The sequence below is a fragment of the Pantherophis guttatus genome, chromosome 10 (assembly GCF_059756535.1).
Source record: "Pantherophis guttatus breed Tessera chromosome 10, ASM5975653v1, whole genome shotgun sequence".
Taxonomy (NCBI): domain Eukaryota; kingdom Metazoa; phylum Chordata; class Lepidosauria; order Squamata; family Colubridae; genus Pantherophis; species Pantherophis guttatus.
This window is the reverse complement of record NC_142072.1, coordinates 21142531-21167403: the sequence shown is the minus strand read 5'-3', so window position 1 is coordinate 21167403 and position 24873 is coordinate 21142531. Positions and strand designations below refer to the sequence as shown.

Genomic DNA, 24873 nt, shown 5'->3' with positions numbered 1-24873 from the left:
GGGCAATTAACTGTTCTTACAGATGAGTTTACTTTTCCATCTTTTGAGCTTTATTGCTAGGCATTCTTCAGTAACTGTTTAACTTGAAAGATATTATCTGGCCCCATTGCAATCTTGTGTGGTTTTGAGACATGTTACTTATGCAGGGACCTATTTCAAGATCTATTTCTAATGCTTCAAAAATATATGGAAAATATTGGATCACAGATAACCCAATATTTCTCAACCTTGGCAACTTTAAGCTGTCTCCACTCCCAACTCTCACAAACTTAGACATCTTAAAGTTGCCATAGTTGAGATACACTGATTTAACCATGAAAAACATACACTGGGGAATGTATAAATATACGCATAAACTGAATATAAACTAACCATCTCATAACAGCCAATTCTGAGGAAGCCAATTGTTGAACTGTTGCAGCATTAAAACTGAATCTGATTTACTCCAGAGTAGATTCAACCTAAGGATTTATCATCTGGTTTATCTGGGCCAGTTGTTTCTGAAGCTCCTGAGTGATTTGTATTATGGTTTCTAAGCCAGGAACCCTTCTGTAGAAGATGTAGAAGAAAACTGATGGAATTGGTACTATATTTTACTTGATTTTATATATTAACGGGTTTTATGTTATGGGTTTTTTTGGGGCTCTATCCCCATTTTTTATTTTTTGGGGGGAATCTATCAAAATATCTTGAATGATGGATTGAGGGGGATGAGAATTAACTCCTGCGCGAGCTGCACTGGCTCCCAGTGGTCTTCCGGGTGCGCTTCAAGGTGTTGGTTATCACCTTTAAAGCGCTCCATGGCATAGGGCCTAGCTATCTCCGAGACCGCCTGCTGCCACCGACGACCTCCCATCGACCCGTGCGCTCCCACAGAGAGGGCCTCCTCGGGGTGCCATCAGCCAAACAATGCAGGCTGGTGACCCCCAGGGGGAGGGCCTTCTCTGTGGGGGCTCCCACCCTCTGGAATCAGTTGCCCCCTGAGATAAGGAGAATCCATGACCTCAGTGCCTTCCGCCGTGCCCTTAAAACCTTCCTTTTCCAACAAGCCGGGCTGGCCTAATTCTTTTTAAATGTTTTTTAATTGTTTGGTTTATTGTTTTAATTAATGGGGCCAAATTTATATATATTTTTAACTGTATTTTAATATTTGTATTTGATGTTTTTATTTGGCTGTTCACCGCCCTGAGTCCTCAGGGAGAAGGGCGGTATACAAATTCAAAAATAAATAAATAAAATAAACTAAATTCTTCTACAATTCTGATAGGAAAATAGAATAGAATAGAATAACAGAGTTGGAAGGGACCTTGGAGGTCTTCTAGTCCAACCCCCTGCTTAGGCAGGAAACCCTACACCACTTCAGACAAATGGTCATCCAACGTCTTCTTAAAAACTTCCAGTGTTGGAGCATTCACAACTTCTGGAGGCAAGTTGTTCCACTTATTAATTGTTCTGTCAGGAAATTTCTCCTTAGTTCTAAGTTGCTTCTCTCCTTGATTAGTTTCCACCCATTGCTTCTTGTCCTACCCTCAGGTGCTTTGGAGAATAGCTTGACCCCCTCTTCTTTGTGGCAGCCCCTGAGATATTGGAACCCTGCTATCATGTCTCCCCTGGTCCTTCTCTTCATCAAACTAGACATAGCCAGTTCCTGCAACCGTTCTTCATATGTTTTAGCCTCCAGTCCCCTAATCCTCTTTGTTGCTCTTCTCTGCACTCTTTCTAGAGTCTCCACATCTTTTTTACATCGTGGCGACCAAAACTGGATGCAGTATTCCAAGTGTGGCCTTACCAAGGCCTTATAAAGTGGTATTAACACTTCATGTGATGTTGATTCTATCCCTCTGTTTATGCAGCCCAGAACTGTGTTGATTTTTTTGACAGCTGCTGCACAGAATGTTACACTTGATTTGCAGCAATGGGTTGTTGTTATGTTTAACTGTCAACAACACAAGAATTCATCTCTCTTTTTTTTTTTTGGAAAGGGGAAAGGAAGAAAACTTTTATCAAATGATAAATTCAAATTTTGGTATTCACAGGAGAAAAAGATCCCAAAATCCTTTCCATGACTTAATATATTCTGTGTAAATTTAGTCATTTGGAGATGCTTTCCCTTCCCACTTTCATTTTCCTTTTGGGGGAAAAGAATGAAAGGACATTTTGTTCACAATCAATCACAAACACTAAGTGTCTTGGCCAAGAGTACAACAGAAAGAAAAGCATGTTAGTCTTTATTTTTTCCCCCTGTTAGGTTTAGTCTTGAAAAGAACAAGGGCAGACTTTCCTGAATCTGGAGTCTCCTTAATTGTCATTGGATGACAATTCCCATCATCCCCATCATCCCCATCCTCTGTATGGAGGGCTAAGCAAGATAGGAACTTAGTCAGATCACTTAGAGAACACCAGGTTGAAAAAAAAAGTGAAATAGGAGCCTGTATAGCTCAGCAGACTAATGCATTGTAATTTAACTCCAGCTGTCTGCAATTAGTAAGTTCGAATCTCACCAGGCTCAAGGTTGACTCAGCCTTCCATCCTTTCAAAGGTAGGTAACATGAGGACTCAGATTGTGGGGGCAATAAGCTGACTTTGTAAAAATATACAAAAGAATGAAGGCTATTGCTTAACGCATTGTAAGCCGCCCTGAGTCTCCGGAGAAGGGCGGCATATAAATCAAATAAAAAAAAAATAACTAGACCATAAATCTGGATTTGGTGGCCTGACATGGCTCAATGAGATGACTCCAAAAGTCATCTAAATGCATTGGATGGCAGCTCTCATCATCTTCATCCTTTGTGTGGAGGGTTGGCCAAGATAGGAATCTAGTCATGCCGAATCAAACTGAAATAACCAGACTGTAAATCTGGATTTCAAAGCCTGACATGGCTCAATGAGATGACCCCTTCCACAAAGTCTGTGGTACAGATGTTAAATGGCCTCCTTCTTACCCAGATGCTTGGCTCGTTCTTCACGACGCTCCCGGGCCATCCTGTGTCTTGCTTGGGCCTTCTGAGAATCTGGAAGAAGGAGAATCCAAAGGCATCAGGAGAATGAAGGGGAAGTCAGATGGGTTGCGGAGATGATGGGACTTGCAGAGATGGCTAAATTAACTTCTTTGCTTCTAGAGAAAACAGTATCTATACTTTCGGCTGACTGGACTTATAGGTTTTTTGCAGTAGTGGGTTTCAAAAAATTTTACTACCGGTTTTGTGGGCGTGGCTTGGTGGGCATGGCAGGGGAAGGATACTGTAAAATCTCCATTCCCATCCCACTCCAGGGGAAGATTATTGCAAAATCCCCATTTCCTCCCAATCAGCTGGGACTCGGGAGGCAGAAAATAGATGGGGCGGGGCCAGTCAGAGGCGGTATTTACCGGTTTTCCGAACTACTCAAAATTTCCGCTACCGGTTCTCCAGAACTGGTCAAAACCTGCTGAAACCCAGCTCTGGCTTTTTGGCACAAAATGGAAAAATCGCCCTTATGATTTGTGGGCAACAGTGTCCCGGGTACCCCCCAAATCTCCTCTGTAGGTTGGTTCCACCTACCACAAAACCTACCTTGTTTTGCCCTGGGAGTGGGTGAACCTTGGGCAGGGGAAGGCTGCTCGTTCTTGGGGGGCAGGCGGGCACTGCCACGCGTCTCCTCCGTTTGAGGCGAACTTGGGGCTCCAATGGGTGGGGGGCGATCACTCTTAGGGGGCAGGCTCTCTGCTTCTGGAAGTGGGACAGCAGGCAGGGGGCTGAGTTGGTGAGTCTGAAGCGCAGAACTTGCTTCCGAGACAGGTGTGGTGGGGGTCTTGGCACTGGGGAGTTCATTTGGGGCTGGCAGTGTCACGGCTGCAGCTGGCAGAGACGGGGCTGCTGGATGGAAGGCTGGGGGGGTCCGGCGGCCCAGCTCAGCCTCTGCCTTCCCCACCAGGGGAGCCTTCTGTTCATTTCGAGGTGACAGCATCACTTCTGACATGGTCCGACTGGAACCTGAAAGACAGACATTGGCTGGCTCAAATCTCACTCAGCTGCTGCCAATATGATCTAAAGTTACACGTGTTGTTTTAGAAGGGAATGACAAGCAAAGGGTTGTCCTTGGATGGGAGACCATGAGGAAAGCCTCCTGCTGTGGATTAGACTAGAACAGTGCTTTTCAATTTGGCAAATTTAAGGCGGGTGGATTACAACTCCCAGAATTCTCCAGCCAGCTCTTTTTCTGTTTCTGTTTTTTTTTAGTTTCTCTTTTGCCAATTTCCGTTTTTCCTCTCCAGTCATTTCTTAGGACTGATTCATTTCGTTCCCTTCCTGCACAAGGGCTTCCTAAACTCTGAATGACCCCAACTCCTCCAGAAGCCCTCCCCCATTTTTTTTCCTTCCAAGGCACCCCCAAAATACATAGGTTGAGCAAAGAGAGCGTAGCTGACTGGAGAATTCTGGGAGTTGAAGTCCACTCATCTTAAAGTTGCCAAAGTTGGAAAACAAAGGACCGGAAAGTAAAAAAAACAAAACAAAACCGCCCTCAAACCATTTCCTCAACACTATGAAGAAAGCATGGTCATCAAAGCCTCTTTACTGTGGGTACCCGAGACCGCCAATCAAACATTGTGCAAGCTGCCTATAAAACCTCCATTTGCTTTCAGGAGCATGGCATGACCAAATGAAGCTGCCAAAGACCACACACACTCACACACACACACACACACACACCCCACAGCTTGGATGCAGGTGCCATCTTTAGGAGTGAAGCCATCCAAGCTTCCAGCTGGTCTGTCAAACATCATCTGACCTAAGACATGTACGATTTTCATAGTTTCTGTTTTTTCTGCTCTAGTCATTTCTTAGGACTGAATCATCTCGTTCCCCCTTCCATGAGGGCTTCCTGAGTTGTTAGTGACCCCAACTCCCCCCAAAGCCCCCCCCCATTCCTTTCCTTCCAAGGCACACCCAAAACCCATAGTTTGAGGGGAGAGAGAGAGAGAGAGAGAGAGAGAGAGAGGGAGGGAGGGAGGGAAATGAGAATTACTAGTTTTGCTGATGCCCACATATGTAATTCCTCACTATCCTTGATTCCCGCAGACATGCCTGCACAAACACAAACACACACACACACACACAGAGACTGCTCCCCCTCACAGCAGCAGGGCCTTTTCAGACAACAATTAAGTAATGCATCAAGAATGTCCAGCCGGAGACACAGAGAAGCCCAGAGAACAAGGCTGCGAATGTTGGTTCTGCCAAGGGAGGGAGGGAGGGAACAGCTTTGAGCTTCTACGGAAGGAAGGCAGACCAGAGAGAGTCAGAGCAGCCAGCCGGGCATGGGGGGAGAGGAGAGGAGAGAACAGGACCGGACAGCAGAGAAACCGTGGGAAAAATCTCCTGGGCGGGCTGCTGGACTCGGAAAAACCAGACCCAGTGGACTAACCACTAGAGTGGCCATCCATCTCTTATGCTAACGGACAGCCCTTAATTTCAGCTAACTGCCCTTTGCATTGATGTCATTTTCAAAAACTTTTGTCCTTTATTTTGGTCGTTTCATTTTTACAGTACCCGTGATACCACTTTCTGCACAGTCTTCCTTCTGCATGTGAAAAAGATGGAGATGGGACCGTCTTTTTAAAATACATTTACATGAGTTACTGTGTGGTTTTAGATATTTTTATTAGAAGGAGTTTTTGTCAAGCTTTAGCTATCATCTCTCTCTCTCTCTTCTATCATCTTATGTATCTATCTAGGTATCTTGGTATGTATGTATGTATGTATGTATGTATGTATGTATGTATCTATCTATCTATCTATCTATCTATCTATCTATCTATCTATCTATTTTACAGAGCCGCCCATCTCACAAGGAAGTGACTTTGGGCGGCGTACAACAAAACTGAAACAATGAAGTTTTTCTTGGCTTTGCTCTTGATTTCCTTTGTAAATATAAACAATTAAAATGTTTTATCCTTATGGAGTGCTTTCAGGTTTGCCCTTTTTTCAGACTCGTCCTTTTTTTTTCCCCCACCAGGAAATTATGGTCACTCTAGCCTAACTACCCTCTTGCAAGCCATGATGTTTGGAATGGGAAGGGAACACAAAAAGAGCCAAAACAAACAATCTTAAAACCCTAAAATTCCTAAAGTAGGAATTGATCGCTGAGCATCTTCAAATGGAGGGAAATAAGAGTATCCTTTCACCTGGATTAAGCCATGTTTGGGGTTCATACAATGCAACGAACACTATACGGACCAAGGTCAGACCTCACCAAGCTGAGCACATACAGTACTAAAGTTGAGGGCATTTGATTTGCAGTTAACCCAGTTGAGTGGCAGGGTGGTGTGAATGCAGCCAGCCTGGAAGACAGAAAGTGTTCCCCAACCAGGTAACCTCAAGGCATGCTGAAATGTAATCCCCTCTCCCACACACACATACACACCCCTAGGCATCCTGGACAAGGTTAATAGGAGTTGTGATCCCATGCATCCTGCAGGCATTAGTTGGAAAAAAAAAAAAAAAGAACTACGTACTCTGTTTCCCTGAAAATAAGACATCCCCTGATAATAAGCCCAATCGGGATTTTGAGCTCATGCGCTAAAATAAGCCCCCCCCCCCCAAATAAGACCCTCCCTGAAAATATTTAAACACATGCACAGCCAATCCCTGCCATTTCCTCTGGTTAGGGTTAGGGCAGGGGTCGGCAACTTTAAACACAAAGATCCTAACCGGAAGCCCCCTGTTCAATTCTAGAGCCAACCAGAAGTCCAGTTCCCCCACCATAGAGTCTCCTCCTAGCACGGCATCCTTTTTCCTCTACTTATCCTAAATGATGAAAGCCCTAACAACTATGGAGCCGACTGGCGACAGGGAGCCGCAGCAGAGGGATGAAAGAGCCACATGCGGCTTCAGAGCCGTGGGTTGCTGACCTCTGGGTTAGGGAGACAGAGCTGGAAATCAGGTAAGACAGCAAGAAGAATCCCATCTTGCTCCATGTGCCCCAAAATAATAAGACCTCCCCGAAAATAAGGCCAAGTGCTTATTTCGGGGTTCAAAAAATATAAGACAGGGTCTTATTTTCAGGGAAACACGGTAATATATAATGGTCCAATCTATGACTGTTGTGCAGCATCCTTTCAGTCTGCCCAATGTACATGTGGAGATCTTTGAGAGGTCACTGTGGGGTGCTAGTGTGCAATCCTGTTCTCCCTCCGTCCCCTCAACAGTCTGGCACATTTTCCACCCTAATGAAACCACCCAAGGCATTACTAACCTCGTTGTCCCCAAAAAAGCCAAATGTCAAGTCGCTTCTAGAGAAAATTGGATGGATGGATGGATATGTGTCTACTAGGTTTCCAGGAGCTGGGCTCCAGCCAAAATAGACTAGGAATCCAAGATCCACCGTGTTTTACAGAAGCCAAGACTATCGATGTTAAGTATCCCGAGTTCACAAATTTGTGCCAGAACTGACTGGCGGAAGGGGGTGTGTGTGTTAAGAAAAATCAATAAAAAATTTGTTCTGCCAATGTTTTTCAGCCTCGTTCTCTGTAAACATGAGGACTTCAACTGCCAGCATTCTCTAGGGCTGGCTGGGGAATTCTGGGAGTTGAAATCCACTTATCTTAAAAGCGACGATGAGAAACACTGTCATAAGAATTTACCTACCCTGTTTTCCCAAAAATAAGACCCAACCAGAAAATAAACCTTGGCATAATTTTTCAGGATGCTCATAATATACGCCCTACTCCCAAAATAAGCCCCAGTTAAGATTGTCAGCCAGATGGATGCATATAGTATTGTATTTCCCCAAACATAAGACCTAACCAGAAAATAAGCCCTAATGTGTGGAGCAAAAATTAATATACGACTCGGTCTTATTTTTGGGGAAACATGGTATGAGGCATTTTAGCAATACAATTTACTCATGCTTGGGTTCCCTTTGTTAAAAGAACTGGGTGATAGAAATCTTTGCTGATCCACTTGAAATCTCCCAGAGGGTTTTCGCTGCCTAACTCTGATTCACATAGCATTAAATGATATTTATGGAAATACGCCTATGTGTTATGTCAACAACAGGGATACCATTTGTTCAAGTGATTGATGCTTTATTGGAAACTGGGTTTGATCAAACCTTAACAGCACCTGTTCAAGAGAGGAACGGTGATGGTTTAATTTGGGGGCCTGGAAGGCAAATACAGGTAGGTGTTCCTTGACTTACAACCACAACGGAGCCCAAAATTTCCATCAAGAACCAAGGCAATTTTTAAAGTGAGCTTTTGCTTCTTTTTACAACTTTTTTCGCCACGGTTGTAAAGTGAATCACTGCGGATGTTAAGTGAACCATGGGGTTGTTAAACGAATCCCGAACCCGGGACAGTGCAACTCTCATAAATACCTGCCAGTGGCCAAGAGCCGAATTTTTGATCACGTGACCATGGGAATGCTGCAATGGTTGTTAAGTGTGAAAATCAGTCATAAGGTACTAACGGCACTTTTAGTGCTGTTGCAACTTTGAACGGTCACTAAACAAATGATTGTAAGTCAAGGACTAGATGTATTGATTGGAAAGCCCTGGGAGATGTACCGTATTTTTCGGTGTATAAGATGCACCTTTCCCCCCACCCCCTAAAAGTGGGTGAAAATTTAGGTGCGTCTTATAGACCGAATACGGGCAATTTTAGCCTCCCGAACCCTCCGTGCGTTGCGTTTTTGCCCCTCCTAGCCCCCAGAAGTACTCTGCAGTGCTCCGCATGTCCCGTTTTTGTCAAAAACAGGCCCATTTTCGTGTAAATGGGCCATGTGGAGCACTGCAGTGCTTCTGGGTGCCAGGGATGGCAAAAATGCGATGCACGGAGGGCTTGGAAGCCCAAAAACAGGCCTCTTTTTGGCAAAAATGGGACATGCGGAACACTGCACAGTGCTTCTGGTGGCTGGGGAGGGCAAAAACGTGACACGCGGAGGGCAAAAACTATTTATTTTTTCTTGTTTTCCTCCTGTAAATCTAGGCGTGCCTTATAGTCCGGTGTGTTTTATAGTCCGAAAAATACAGTAATTGTCAAACTACTGTTGATAAATTGATAAATTACATCCAATGTAACCACTTCGGGAAAGAAGACACTGAAGTATAATAGAGAACAATTTGTCTCTGGCAAGTGCCATTTCAGCTTGGATGAAAAGCCTTTTGGGAGAAAGTATCCCCTGCTCCTTTAACGCAAGAATCAATTCCCATCAATCCTTAAGTAGATAATAATTCAGATAAAATTTATGGCATTCCACAACTGTTCCAGATGCCATTGGAGAAGGAAATCATCCTTTGTTATTAGGAACCAGCATTTGGCACCCTCTTATTGACTCTGGCTGAGCCCCCATCCCAAACACTAAAATAAACATCCTTGGATGAAAGACCACCAGGAATTGCATGATGAGACTGGACAATTTAAAAGACATCCCTTCAATTACCGTATTTTTTGGAGTATAAGACACACTTCCCCCCCTTAAAAGAGGGTGAAAATTTGGGTGCTTTTTATACACCGAATGTAGCCCCGCCCACCCGCCAGCCCCCCAGAAAATAGGCTATAGGCTATGGCAATCCCTGCAGCCTGAAACAGCTGATCTTCGGGAGGATGACCCAACCAACAACCAGCTGCTTGTGCTAATCAGGCTGTGCTGAAGCTGAAACGGGCTGTTTGCTGCAAGGAGGCAAATTGCTGGGAGGCAGAGGCAGATTTTTCCCCCCTTGTTTTCCTCTCCAAAAATGGAAGGTCCGTTTTATAGTCCGGAGCATCTTATACTCTGAAAAATATGGTAAATGCAGCCTTCTTGCAAACCAGAGGAAATATGCCTTCTCTGTCCTGATCCCCACTCGTGTTTCTTAATCTTGGCAACTCTGCGACTTCAACTCCCAGAATCCCCCAGCCATAAGATCTGTGGACCTCAAGCCCCAGAATTCTCCAGCCAATATGCTGTCTCTGTTCACAGGACTGGAGTTAATATGGGTGTGAAGTCAGGTCCCTGTGGCCTTTTTACTTTGTACGCTTTGTACGCTTTGTACGCTTTGTACTGTTTGTTATTTTAGACCAAGCTCCATGTTTATTTAGATTTCAATTGTTTCATTCTTTTTTTAATGGATTTTGCAAGCAACGCAGAGTCTACTGGAGTGGAAGGCCAAATTCAATTGAATAAAATATATTAAATATTAAATTAACCTGCTTTCGAGGGTCCAGAAAAGGACCTGAGCCAGATATTAAAGTCATAAGAATTAAACTGCCCAAGTTCAGTTTGGTAGATGCCAGGATTTTGAAGAATCTGATTCTTGTTAAGTTCAATGACTCCCAACAATACAGAGGAACATGGAGAACTAGCCAGAGCCTTGAAGGAAATGAGCCCCCAAAAGCAAAGATCTGAACAGTTTTAGACTGTGTGTTCCACCCAAATACTGCCTGCTCTTCCACAAATCTTCTGTTTCTATTCTAGGCTTCATCAATAGCCATGACATTTATGAAATTCTGGGAGCTGAAGTTTTTACACATTGGATTGAGAGTTCTCAGATTGCTGGAGATTGATCTAAATTGGAAACACACTGTGATAATATGACACTGGTCAAGGGAAGTGCTACCCACCCCAGCTATGCTTGGATGATTGGAAGCTACATGAGGCTTTCAAAGATTTTTTAGAGTTCTTCCTTCAACAGCCATCCTCAAACATAGCCATTGGGGAATTGCAAGGCCAACTAAAATGTCCACAATCTGACACTTTGTAATATCTGCACTTTGGCTCCCAAATTTCTCAGCCATGTCATGATAACTGAAAAATTTGGGGACGTCTTCCACATATGGAAGGCACCCAAACTTGAGGAAAGCAGAGTAGACCAGAGTAGAGTAGAGTACAATAGAGTAGAGTAGAGTAGGATAGGGTAGGTAGGGTAGGGTAGGGTAGAGTAGCGTAGCGTAGCGTAGCGTAGCGTAGCGTACCGTAGAGTAGAGTAGAGTAGAGTAGAGTAGAGTAGAGTAGAGTAGAACAGAACAGAACAGAACAGAACAGAACAGAACAGAACAGAACAGAACAGTTTATTTGGCCAAGTGTGATTAGACACACAAGGAATTTGTCTCCTGTACATAAGCATTCAGTGTACTTGCAAACAACAGAGAAATAATAATACAACAACCAGTAGAAGTGGGTAATAAGAGATAATAAAAAGATAAATGATACTACAATCACACTCTATGTGTTAAGATTTAGACAGAATTTAATAGCCACTGTATATTGTCAGCTGCAAGAATTAAGTGTTTGGCAGAATGATGGCATGAGGTGGAAAAAACTGTCCCTGTGTCTAGCACCGTACAGAGGGAAGTAGCTGAAAAGCTTGATGTCCAGGATGTGAGAGGTCTACAAATATCTTCTCAGCCCCACTTCTGACAAGTGCAATATGGAAGGCAGGCAGATTGCAATTATTCTTTTTGTAATGTTAGCTATCCATTGGAATCTGTACCTGTCCTGTACCAAACCAGGTAGTTAGAGAAGTGCAAGTGACAACAAATTTACTATGCCTGATAGCAATGCAGCTGAAATCTCAGACACTGAGGAATCTTTCTCATTAGCTTCTACTGAATGCTTTCAGTTAGACACATTGGAGACACAACTCAAGAGCTAGTGCATGCAAAGTGTGCTCCTCCACACTGCCCTTTAGAGAACAGACACACAACCAATATACACCAGTCCATCAATCCCCCTGACAGCTCCTTTTATCCCAATCCCCATCATTTTAAACCTTGAGCGGTCTTGGCACTGTGTAATTTAGGGAGTACAAGCTGCTTAGTCAACAGTATCGCCCTAGTGGATAATGATGGATGAGCCACATCCAGTGCGGGAGACAAAAGAAACTCAGCAAACAGAGCAAAGAGAAGAAGAGGTGGGAAGGGACATTGGAGGGGAGAGCAGAGTGACAACTAGACCAGGGACGGCGGTTGGCAAGGAGACCTGGAACCAATCATTCCCCCAAGCTTTTGAGAAGTAGATATGAATTCCTCTTCCTCAATGTAATTCTTATTCCACCACCAGATCCAGGAAGGTGACAAGAGAGAAAGCTGGATTTGCCCATGCATCATTGTTAAATGTTGGACATCAAAGCTGTTTTCTCCCCTCCATGCAAAGAGGGCATTTGGTCCTTCTATCAAAGTCATCTGAGATGGCCTCACTACAGTGGGGACAGAAGGAACCATTTAGGTCCGTCTACCAAGTCTCTAAACTGATTTTGTAGCTTTTTAAATTCTTAAATCTTGAATCTGTATTTGTATTCCCTCGTTTAACCTTATTTATTAAGGATATTCTGATTTAATTTGTCTTTTAACTTTTGTCTTTTCTGTTTCTTATAGTTGTGAGCCGCCCTGAGTCCTTCGGGAGAAGGGCGGCATACAAATCCAATCAATCAATCAATCAATCAATCAATCAATCAATCAATAAACTGAATATTTTGTTGTTGTTCAGTCACCAAGTCGTATCCAACTCTTCGCAACCTTATGAACCACAGCATGCCAGACTTCCCTGTCCTCCACTGTCTCCTGGAATCTGCCCAAATTCATGTTCATTGTGTCCAGGACATCATCTAACCATCTCATCCTTTGCCTTCTCCCTTTGCGTCCAGTCTTTCCCAACATCAGGGTCTTTTCCAATGAGTCCTCTCTTCTCATTATATGGCCAAAATATTTGAGCTTCAGCATCTGTCCTTCTAAAAGGTTGGTTTCCTTTAGGGTTGACTGATTTGATCTCCTTGCAGTCCAAGAGAGACTCTAGTGCAGTGTTTCTCAACCTTGGTAGCTTGAAGATGGATGGACTTCAACTCCCAGAATCCCCCAGCCAGCAGTGCTGGCTGGGGGTTTCTGGGAGTTGAAGTCCACCCATCTTCAAGCTTCCAAGGTTGAGAAACACTGCTCTAGTGATTCTTCTTCAACAATTGGACATGAGCTCTCCTAATTTTCAGCAATCATAGCCCCGGGAAGGCCCATTGAATGCCACCTGCTCCAAACTGTAGAAAGCTCAAATAAAGCAATGGCAATGACTGGCTGTCCAGAATGGCTCTTGATCCAGGCAGAAATGATTTCTTGAGATTTTCCACCAAGGTTGTAGGCAGACAAGTCAGAAGGATAATCGTCCCCTCCCCCTTCTCTAGGAGAAGGAGAAATTCTTCAAGCAATTCTCATTTGACAATAGGACCGGTAGTAGAAAAATCCCATGAAGAGTTTTGGAATCCAGAGACAATTGGAGAGAAATTTCTCCAATGAAAGAGAGGAGATAAGCGTCCAGGGGAGCAGGCAAGAGATATTATGCACTTCATAATGCAGCTGATGTCATCACGGCTTCAAATGGACATAAAAGATTCATACATGCTCCTCAGCTGCCTTGTAACTAAATGAAGTGAGACAATCACGCTCACCCATAAATATTTCACTGAGGATCCCTTTTCCTTTGCCAGATATATATATTTTTTAAAAAACATGCTTTCATTTAATTGAGTATGAGTCAAAACAAAAATAATTTGTAGAATTTTTCTGCCCAACTCGGCTCATTTGATCGTTTAGCCATTCTTTCTCTCAAACAGATTTTTCTTCCAGTTAGATCCTAAATTTCTAACACTCATGGTTGGAGGGACAAAGTATAGCACCATGATGGCGAACCTATGGCACGCGTGCCACAGGTGGCACGTGAAGCCATGTTGCCTGGCACGCCAGCTCAGCTCCAGTTGATTTTCAGGCCTTCTGGGCCCATCAGAAATAGGGAAACACACTGTTTCCTGTTGCCAGAGGGCTGGGTGGGGGGAGGCCCATTTTTCTTTCTCACCTGGCTCCAGATCCTCTCTATGCATCTGGGGAGGGCGAAAACAGCCTGCCCCACCCCCTCGGAGGCCCTCCAGAGGCTCTCTAGGAGTCTCTGAATGCTGGGGACAGCAAAAAACATCACTTCCTGTCCAACCGGAAGTTGGGAAATGGGTCATTTCGTGCCTCCGGAGGCCTCCGAGGGGGTGGGGAAGGCTGTTTTCGCCCTCCCCAGATGCATAGAGAGGATCTGGAGCCAGGTGAGAAAGAAAAACGGGCCTACCAGGCCATTGTGTGCCAGGAGTGGGGGGGAGGGGGGGTTGCACGCGCATGCGCAGGGCACATAGAATTATGGGTGTGGGCAAGAGAGTGCACGAATCTCCACCGCCCCCCCTTCCTGGCACACGATGGCAAAAAGGTTAGCCATCACTGGTATAGGGACACTAGTCTTATGATAGCCAGAGAGGGAGAACATGTCTCAGTCTCTGTTACAGCACATTTTGGAAGCATTTTCAAATCCAGATTCTGCTAGAACCTGCTCTTTGCTTTTGACTCTCCCAATTGCTGACAGTGTACATGTTTGCACGGAAGCAGAGATGCCCAAACAGCTTCCTTCTTTGGCATCCACCAGGCTCCCATTTAATATGCAAAGCACGTGCCACATCATGTTTGCTAAGCACCTGCTGATAACAGTTTATATTGTATTTGTTTACTCACTGGAGAATTGGATTAGCCAGCTTTCCATGGTATGATTGCAGCATTCCAGTAATCAATCAATCAAACCATAGCAATGGCACTTAGACTTATATACCACTTTACAGTGCTTTTACAGCCCTCTCTAAGCGGTTTACAGAGTATCAACCTATTGCCCCCAGCAATTTGGGTCCTCATTTTAGCCACCTTGGAAGGATGGAAGGCTGAGCCAATTGATTCAGGATTGAAATCCAAATTTTTTTACTACCGGTTCTGTGGGTGTGGCAGGGGAAGGATACTGCAAAATCTCCATTCCCACCCCACTCTGGGGCCAGCCAGAGGTGATATTTGCTGGTTCTCTGAACTGCTCAAAATTTCCACTACCGGTTCTCCAGAACCTGTCAGAACCTGCTGGATTTCACTCCTGATCATGGGGGCCATGGGATTACCATCTGCAAACTTCTCTGCTGGCTTCTGACAAGCAAAGGCAATGGGGGGGGGGGAAGCTGGATTCATTTAATGACTGCAAGGTTCACTTAAAAACCGTGGCAAAAAAAAGGTTGTAAAATCAGGAGTGACTCGCTTAACGTCTGCCTTGCCCCAGTTGTGATCGTACATCGAATACTATCTGTTTTTGTTAGTACATGGTTGTATTTATTTGCTTTGTTCTGTTATTGTTTTTTTAAACTTGGCTGATCACTGACCGAATAAATATTATGGAGTGTGCAATTAGTGGCAGGCTCATAGATTTCTTCCTGGATCAATAGGGGTTCTGTTAAGAGCCCACCCCACCCTACCGCATGTGATGCTGACTTATTTCTGTTGACTTGATGAGGCCTAAGGCTGTTTTGATCTTCCTATCTCTCAGTACAAACTCTGGGGGAGCAGCAGTTGGTGGGTGGCAGATCTCCAAACATGCGGAGATGAGCCATCATTTCTAGCCCTTTTCCATTTCCACAATGGATCAGCAGAAATAGATCGTTCAATGAGCAATGGGGCAGATTTTGGATCTAGGATTCACCCCTTGGCACCCGCCCCCGTCTTGAGTTTAAAGGGGGGGGCAGGGGTGAAATCCAGCAGGTTCTGACAGGTTCTGGAGAACCCGTAGCAGAAATTTTGAGTAGTTCAGAGAACTGGCAAATACTACCTCTGGCTGGCCCCAGAGTGGGGTGGGAATGGGGATTTTGCAATATCCTCCCCCCAGGAATGGGGAGGGAATGGGGATTTTGCAATATCCTTCCTCCAGGAATGGGGAGGGAATGGGGATTTTGCAATATCCTTCCCCCAGGAGTGGGGAGGGAATGGGGATTTTGCAATATCCTTCCCCCAGGAGTAGGGAGGGAATGGGGATTTTGCAATAACCTTCCCCCAGGAGTGGGGAGGGAATGGGGATTTTGCAATATCCTTCTCCTGGAGTGGGATGGGAATGGGGATTTTATAGTATCCTTCCCCTGGAGTGGGTTGGGAATGGAGATTTTGCAATAACCTTCCCCCAGGAGTGGGGAGGGAATGGGGATTTTGCAGTATCCTTCCCCTGGAATGGGCTGGGAATGGGGATTTTGCAGTATCCTTCCCCTGGAGTGGGGTGGGAATGGGGATCTTGCAGTATCCTTCCCCTGCCACGCCCACCAAGCCACATCCTGGCCACCAAGCCACGCCCACAGAACCAGTAGTAAAAACAATTTGGATTTCACCATTTTTGGCTAGCGCTGGCTTTTCTCTCGGAGGAAAAACACCAGCTCACTGGAAAGCCCACTGACTCCCAAGCTGGCAAACTGTTTTCCAAGATCACAAGATCGCTTTCGGTTTTCGTTCTGCCCCTCACCCTCCCCTGGATCCTTCCAAAAGTTTGCATGCAGGGAAGGAGAGCCAGGGAGGAGGCGGGATGCTCGCTGTTCCTCTGCTCACACACCCTCTTCCCATATGTGCAAGCATGCATAAACACCCGAGCGGCACACAGGCGGCGCGGCACAAAGGCCAAGCCAGGAAGATGGGAGAGGCCCCGAGGGAAAATGGGTGGAGCAGGGAGGCACAGAGATAACACTGCCTGTTGCAGAGCTTCAGAGAACTTCTGGGAAGGCCCCAGACGGACTGATGTGGGCAGGAGGTGGCGGGGAAAGATGGCATCAGGGAGGATAAAAGGTAGAGAGGATTAAAAGCCTTTGGCTTGATAAGACTGGCTTAACACACTGGATTACCTCTAGAACAATTAGATTTGCCGAAAAGACTGGATGAGCCCTATAAGGTTAATTAAAACCATTTTTTTTTTCAAAACAGAAACATCCTGAGTGCAAAGGAATTCAGATTTACGTTCAGGCTTTGATCAGGAGAAGAAAAAAACAAACAAACAAGTCCAAAGCCTGAAGAATAAACGAAATGGTCCTTGTCTGGTTCAAACCTCTCTTAGATTCAGCAACTTTTAAGAGGTGCTGGCTGGGGAATTCTGGGAGTTGAAGTCCACGCCTCTTAAAAAGTGCTAAGCTTGAGAAACACTGCTTAGGGCACCGGATTGCACATCCCTGCCACAGATCACTTGCATATCTAGAAAAGCAAAACTGGAACTGCAGCAGGAAAGAAAAGGATTTAGGAATTTCCCAGGTCTGCACCCTCAGATCTTGGGTTCTCCATGCCGGATGGGGAATTCTAGGAGTTGAAGTCCACAGCTCTTAAAGTTGGTGAGGATCAGAGATGGTATTCAGCAGGTTCTGGAGAACCAGTAGCGGAAATTTTGAGTAGTTCAGAGAACCGGTAAATACCACCTCTGACTGGCCCCGCCACCATCTATTCTCTGCCTCCCGAGTCCCAGCTGATCGGGAAGAAATGGGGATTTTGCAGTAACCTTCCCCTGGAGTGGGGAGGGAATGGAGATTTTACAGTATCCTTCCCCTGCCATGCCCACCAAGCCACGCCCACAAAACCGGTAGTAAAAATTTTTGAATCTCACCACTGGTGAGGATGAGAGACCCTGGGCTAGCCTTAAGCAGAAAAGTATCTGCAGAGATGGCCAGGGAATTCCTGCTGGAATGTTCCCAATTCAATGCCTACTGTGCCCATTTCAAAATGGGTCAGGCAGTAAAGCTGATGTGCAGGTAGGTACACCTTTGCCTGAATCTTTGAGAAGCTACCCTTAGCCTCGGGGTGGGGGGGTGTCTTGCAGGATAGTCAAATTAGCAGCCACAAGGATGCACATACAAAAATATTACAGCTAGTCCTCAATTTAGAACCACAATGAGACTTCCCTCGGTAAGAAATATGTTAAGTGAATTGCACCCAATTTGCCACAGTCATTAAGCGAATAGGTGGTTTGTTAAGCAAATCCATCTTCCCCCCATTGACTTTGCTTGTTGGAAGCCTCCAGGGAAGGTCAGAGCCTTGGTAGTACAGTGGTTTAATGCACCCTGTAATTAACACAGCTGCCTGCAATTTCTGCAGGTTCGAATCTTACCAGGCTCAAGGTTGACTCAGCCTTCCATCCTTTCTAAGGTAGGTTAAATGAGGACCCAGTTTGTGGGGGCAATAAGCTGACTTTGTATAAATATACAGAAGTATGAAGGCTATTGCTTAACGCATTGTAAGCCGCCCTGAGTCTCCGGAGAAGGGCGGCATATAAATCAAATTTAAAAAAAAAAAAGGTCAAAAATGGTGAACATGTGATCCCTTCAATGGTCATATCTGCAAAGACCTGCAGTAAATTTCAGTACTGTCATAAAGTTTGAACAGTCATTAAACAAATGGCCGTAAATCAAGAACCACTTGCTGTAAACTGCCTTCATTCAGAATGCCAAGGACTGTTTCCATCTGTCAAGACCCCAACAAAGATTCTGCACATTATTATTATAAGCAGCTTTACTACCACATTAGCTTTTTTAAAAAACTGACAGTCACACACACAATTTCACCCTTAAAAACAATAGTGAGTGGTTCATTTGCATATAAACAAATGGGAATAAAGCAGCCAAAGCAGTGGTGAAATCCATTTTTTTTACTACCAGTTCTGTGGGCATGGCTTGGTGGGCGTGGTGTGCTTGGTGGGTGTGGCTTGGTAGGCGTGGCAGGGGAAGGATACTGCAAAATCTCCATTCCCACCCCACTCCAGGGGAAGGATACTGCAAAATCCCCATTCCCTCCCCACTCTGGGGCCAGCCAGAAGTGGTATTTGCCGGTTCTCCGAACTACTCAAAATTTCCACTACCGGTTCTCCAGAACCTGCTGGATTTCACCCCTGAGCCAAAGAAGTGGTTTCCAACAAGCATGTACTGTATACCGCAAACACATGGGCATGCACCATGCTTGTTTCAAGTGTGCCAAGAGATTTGTGACATGGGTTTTTTTCTTCTTTCTTGTATTATGCATATTCTTGAATTATCCATATGTTCAATTAAGTGCATATATTTTAAAACATTGAATAACTTCCCTTCAAATCAGGTCTTAGGCATTTTAAAATATGTGTATGCAATAAAGAATTTTGTGGTGTGCCACAGGACTGCGGCTATATTCAATACTGTGTTGCGGATTCAAAAAGCTTCAGAACCACTGAACTGCAGGTTCGAATCCCCTCCGTGAATTCACAGATCGTTAAAGACAGTAGAAGAAGTGTCTTCACCAAAAAGTCAACATCTCGTGATGAGCCAACGCCACAAAGAGGAAATTGTGGGTGTGCCAGAATTAGGCAGGGACTTCTTAATCCCTGAAGCTCCTGTTCTGGTCTTATTTCAACACGGATGAATCACGAGATGCCTCCTGCCGCACTTACAGCATTAACTTCTACCTGGGTTGTGCCTTGTTTCGGATTACTTAGGAGTGAATGCCTTTCAATAGCTGTTTAAAGCAGCGCCTCCATCTACAAGAATAGGCTCCATCCAAGCATATTTTCTCCACCTTGGCATGATGGATGGACTTCAACTCCTGGAATTCCCCAGCCAGCATCCAAAATGAGGGAGTGTCTCTACTTTGCCCTACAGAGCCAATGGGGTTCATCTCTCATAATCCTAGCTAGAAGTAACTCTCTAGTTGAATTTACAAGCCCAAGAATGAAGACAAAGACAGAGAAGCAGGGGTGAAATCCAGCAGGTTCTGACAGGTTCCGGAGAACTGGTAGCGGAAATTTTGAGTAGCTCAGAGAACCGGCAAATACCACCTCTGGCTGGCTCCAGAATGGGGTGGGAATGGAGATTTTGCAGTATCCTTCCCTAGCCACGCCCACCAAGTCACACCCACCAAGCCACACCATGCCCTCCAAGCCACGCCCACAGAACTGGTAGTAAAAAAATTTGGATTTCACCACTGCAGAGAAGGACCCTAACGGTACAGTAATGGCATCCAGAAGTGGAGAAATCATAGGTTCATTTTCCTACAGAGATGGAAAAAGCTCACCTTGGTTGAGAAGTTTAAGCCCTTTCTCAGCTAGATACGCCAGAGAGCACTGTTCTAGGACCGAATTCAGTTCAGGAAGAATCTGTGTCCTTTTCATTTTAGTTTGTAGGAAGTTAGCACCCACCCCTCTCTTAGGAAAATGAGATATTTTAGGAAATATTAAAAGGGCAGAATATTTCCCCTAAAAGGGAGGCAGAAACTCAGCCCCCCCCCACCTTTGTCAATGGGCCATTAAGGCCTGGGCCAGTCTATTCTACATAACAAAGATCTACGTCCAAAGGCCCTTCATTGCATCATCACTCAGCAAGACTCAACCAAGCTTGGGACATAGACAACCTACAAAGTTACCCCTGCATGGCCCCATGGGAGTCTGACAACCAATCAGAATACAAGCTCAAATTCAAAAGCCCAGAGAGGGTATAAAACTCAGGCACTCTCAGCATCTCTTCCCCTTTTTTTTTTTTTCACCCAAGATCCTGTCCACCATTAAAACCTTCTTTCCAAGCAGCCCCCATGTTTCCAGTGTCTTTCTCCCTACTTGGAAATGAACCCAGAATGATATTTCTTCCCAACAAGTTTAAACCCAACCTCCACTTGTATAAAAATTCTAATCGAAGGCATTGCACAGGCATTGTTTGAGTGTCTGTGTAAAGTAGGACTTAGTTTTTCCAAAGATTAGGCTGGAGGATGCAGGAGCTGTTAGGTATGATTGAAGAGGGGGATTGTTTTAGCATTAACACACACAGTCATCCAATCCAACCCCACCCCCCACCATGCCCCCAATCAGTGGAGGCAGAACCGAGTGGAGCCACACAGGTAGTCCTCAACGTAAGACCACCATTGAGCCCGACATTTCTGTCGCTAAGCGAGACAGTTGTTAAGTGAGCTTTGCCCCATTTTACGAACTTTCTTGCCACGACTGTTGAGTGAATCCGTTAAGTTGTTAAAGTGAACCTGGCTACCCCACTGACTTTGCTTCTCCGAAGGTCACAAAAAGAGGATCGCATAACACTACAATCGTCATAAACATGAGTCAGTTGTCTGAATTTGTGACCATGGAGATGTTGCAACGGCCCTAAGTGTGAAAAATGGCCAGAAGTCACATTTTTCAATGCCATTGTAACTTTGAATGGTCCCTACATGAACAGTTGTAAATCAAGGACTACCTTTCGTCAGAGGTGGTATTCAGCAGTTTCTGACCAGTTCTGGAGAACCGGTAGCAGAAAGTCTGAGTAGTTCGGAGAACCGGTAGTATAAATTCTGACTGGCCCCGCCCCCATTTATTCTCTGCCTCCCAAGTCCCAGCTGATCGGGAGAAAATGGAGATTTTGCAGTAACCTTCCCCTGGAGTGGGGTGGGAATGGAGATTTTACAGTATCCTTCCCCTGGAGTGGGGAGGGAATGGAGATTTTACAGTATCCTTCCCCTGCCATGCCCACCAAGCCACGCCCACCAAGCCACACCCACAGAACCGGTAGTAAAATTTTTTGAATCCCATCACTGTCTTTTGTGATTTGGGCTCTGACAGCTTCTACTGCCATGGCCCCATAAGGCAGTATTTCTTAGTGTTTCTCAACCTTGACAACATGAGGTTCTCAACTCCCAGAATTCTATGCTGGCTGGGGAATTCTGGGAGTTGAAGTCCCACAGGTTCTCCAGTTGCCACGGTTAAAAAAACGTTGCCGTAAGATATTCCTGTTCCCAGCAGATGCGCGGCTGGTTCATTTTCAACTTTTCAGCTGTTCACTTTGCGGATTCAGAAACAAAAGGAGCAACAGGCGGCCGGTTTAAAATGGAGGCGTTAGAAAGGGAGGCTGCAGCCAACTTAAAAGAGAATCCCAAGATTTCCAGAAAGGGGAGACGGGACGGGGAAGAGACACAAAACTCCAGGGAGGAAAAAGTGGAAGAGAAATCGTCTGGCATTCCACAGTGCCGTGTTTTACTGCAAATCCTACTTAATGGAACCGAATGCGTTGTCCAATTTTTCTTGGCTCCGGATCTCCTGCCTTTTCTAAAATTAGCACCTGGCTCTTCTATCATAAGGACAATCACCATTTTCTGCAAGATTCCAGAAATACTGACGTTTGCGGCCAGAAGTTATGAGGGAATAGATTACATACAGGCAGGGGTGGGCTTCAAAAATTTTAGCAAGGGGTTCTCTGCCCGGTTGCTGGGTGGGCGTGGCCTAGTCGGCCTTCTGCACCATGGCGGAGTGCATTTTTGCCCTCCCCAGGCTTTGGAGGCTTTTTTCGAGCCTCCGGGAGGGCAAAAATGGCCTCTCCAGGCTCCAGAGGCCCTCTGGAGGCTGGAAACAGGCCCATTTCCGGCCTTCGCGAACTTCCGGTAGGCCAGTTTTTCGCCCTCCCCAAGCCTCCATGCACACCATGCACTTACCTGCATCCAAAACGGGCCGGGTGGGGACTCCTGGGAAGGGTGGGGTGGGGTGGGGTGGGTGGGTCCAGCCAGGAATGGGATTTGGGGGTTCTCTGAACTGCACAGAATCTTAGCTAGAGATTCTCCCAAACCCCTGCGAACCCCCAGCAGCCCACCCCTGCAAACAGGTAGTCCTCAACTTATAACTGTAAAGTGGATCACCGTGAGTCCCGACCCCGTTTTCAACACAGTAGATTGGAAAAGGCATGAATTGGAAAGTAATGGTTGACATTTGAATATGAAATATATATTTCATGTACATTCTGGTGTGCCAATCGTTTCATCCTTCGGTTAGAACTGTTTTCACCTCAACAGGTCATCTGAAGAACCAGAAACTTTTGAAAACCCATTTCTGATCTAGGTTTCTCCTCCTCCCTCCCCTCTGTTTTTCCTTCTATGCTACGTATTTTGGATCACAAGCTTGGGAGCAGCTTTCTGTTGACATTTTAAAGCTGCTGCAGAAAAACCTTTTTTGGCTTTAGGGAGGAATGAAATGCATCTGCTTTGAAATAATAAAAAGAAAAACTCGTTAACACTGCTTAGCTAGCTGTTCTGGTAGACGAAGCATCTTCAAGGTCTCTGCTCCCCTTGGGAGTTTGTTATCTTTAAAATGGACTTCGCCTGGATATTGCATCCTGACTTTTCATATGACTTTGGGAGAGCAAATAAGTGCAGCTGCCACACCAAGAAACTCAGGAAACTAAAGCGATATAAGAAAAAAGAGGAAACAGAATATTACTTAGTGTAGGAGAAATGGAATGAATGGTTGGAGGAGAGAGATAAAAGGAAGGGGAAAATTAAATAATGGTAGAAATAGGAGTTGAAGTATAATTGCTAATATGAGGAAACAAAAATTGTAGAAATGAAAGGGGGTACACGGCAGGGGTGAAATGCTCCCGGTTCGGATTGGCTCGGGCGAGTAGGTAGCGATGGCGGCGGGCAGTTTGAAGAACTGGTAGCAAAAATACCTGCCCCCACCCCCCATGCCCAGCTGAGCCGGGCAATCATCAGAGGCTTTTTTCCTTTTAAATGCCTCTGACGATCCCAGCTGAGTTGCCTGATCGGCAGAGGGATTTTAAAAAACCTTTTTAAAAAGTCTTTTGAAAGCATTTTTTTACATGGTTTTACATGTAAAAAATGGTTTTAAAAGTTAAAAAAAAATTGGCCACGCCCACCCAGTCACATTACCCCCCCAAGCCACGCCCACAGAACCGGTAGTAACAAATTTTAGAATTCACCACTAGTACACAGGTATTGTTATGTATATATGTAAAGGAACAAAGATTAGAAGTATATGTATGAATGATGTAGTAGAAATAAGGGAGGGGGAAAAATGTATAACTATGAAATTTTTGTCTGATGCGAAACTGTTGAAGCAGAAAAAGTGTTAAAAGCTTTCCTTTTGTTTTTTAAAAAATGTTTAATAAAAATCTTTTTTTAAAAAAAGAAACTCAGGAAACTTTCTCTGTCCATAAACACAGAATTATTCAGAATGAAGAGCAGAAGGGGTTGAAGTTATCCATCTGATTCTTGTCCTAAAAGTCTTTTTTTCATTTTGTTTTGTTTGCACAGAACTAGCACAAACGCACAAATACAAATGCAAATGCACCATTGCATGCACACAGGGCCGGATTTAGATGAAAAGAGGCCCTAGGCTATTCCACTTATGAGGCCCTTTCACCTATAGTGAAAGTGTAATTTTAATTTTGCTAACAATTTGAATGTAGGCCCCTCTTGATCTTGAGGCCCTAGGCTGAAGCCTAGTTAGCCTATAGGAAAATCCGGCCCTGCATGCACACACACCCTTTACAAAATGGTTGCTAAATGAACCCATTTTTAGGATCAGCATAATACTCCAAACCAGACATGAGCAGCACCCCAAACCCTCTCCCATCTCTTGTTTGAACGACAGAAGCCACAACATACCCAGCATCGCTACACCTGTAGAAAAGGGCTTGCACAAGGACACCACAAATGGCTTGTGTCACTCTGACACACACACACATCCCTCACAGACATTACTGTAAGCAGGTCAGGTTCATATGAGATGGGGAGCCGCCAAAACAAACTATCCCAGTTTAAGGTTAACCAGGTTTAGCAGACGATGCAAATAGAACCGGCTCAGAATGCTCCTATGGGGGAAACAGAGTCAGAGCAAAACCTAATGTGGTGGGGGGGGAAATTTTGGTTTGATCTTGTCCACGTGGCATGACACACAATTTAGCAAGCATCTGCTAAGCTTTGGGTCTTAACACATCCAGCCAGAAGGCTTCGCTCACTGCTCCCTCCAATTGGTTCTCCCTATAATTAGAGGCAAGACTATGGGAGATTTTAAAAAAATAAAATAAATCCCAAAATCGAAAGAGTCAGCAACAGCTACGGCTCTCTCATTGGTTCTCCCCGATTGGGAAGGTGGCCAGCTTTTGACTTTTCCTGGAAGCTGGTGTCTTCTCCTGCCTGCTCCACCCCTTCGCCAATTGCAGGGCAAGGCAGGCTGCGGCCAAAGAGACAGGGACTTAAGTGTGGGTTTGGCCGCCTTGCTGTCCATAAAATCCTGCCGGCAGGGCAAAGACAGGGTGGTTGGAAAGGGTGCTGGCTGGCAGAGT

General features: G+C 45.1%; 1 protein-coding gene across 2 annotated transcripts in view; it reads right to left on the bottom strand.

Moving 5' to 3' along the window:
* MAP7D1 (MAP7 domain containing 1) overlaps positions 1 to 24873 on the bottom strand; it is an 84369-nt gene that overhangs the window by 43249 nt on the left and 16247 nt on the right. For both annotated transcript variants that reach the window (XM_060691421.2, XM_087876301.1), the window contains exons 2-3: positions 3552 to 3971; positions 2943 to 3011 (exon numbers count right to left, since the gene is read on the bottom strand). In XM_060691421.2, coding sequence (XP_060547404.2) covers positions 2943 to 3011; positions 3552 to 3971 — 489 coding nt within the window. The remainder of the gene's footprint in view (positions 1 to 2942; positions 3012 to 3551; positions 3972 to 24873) is intronic.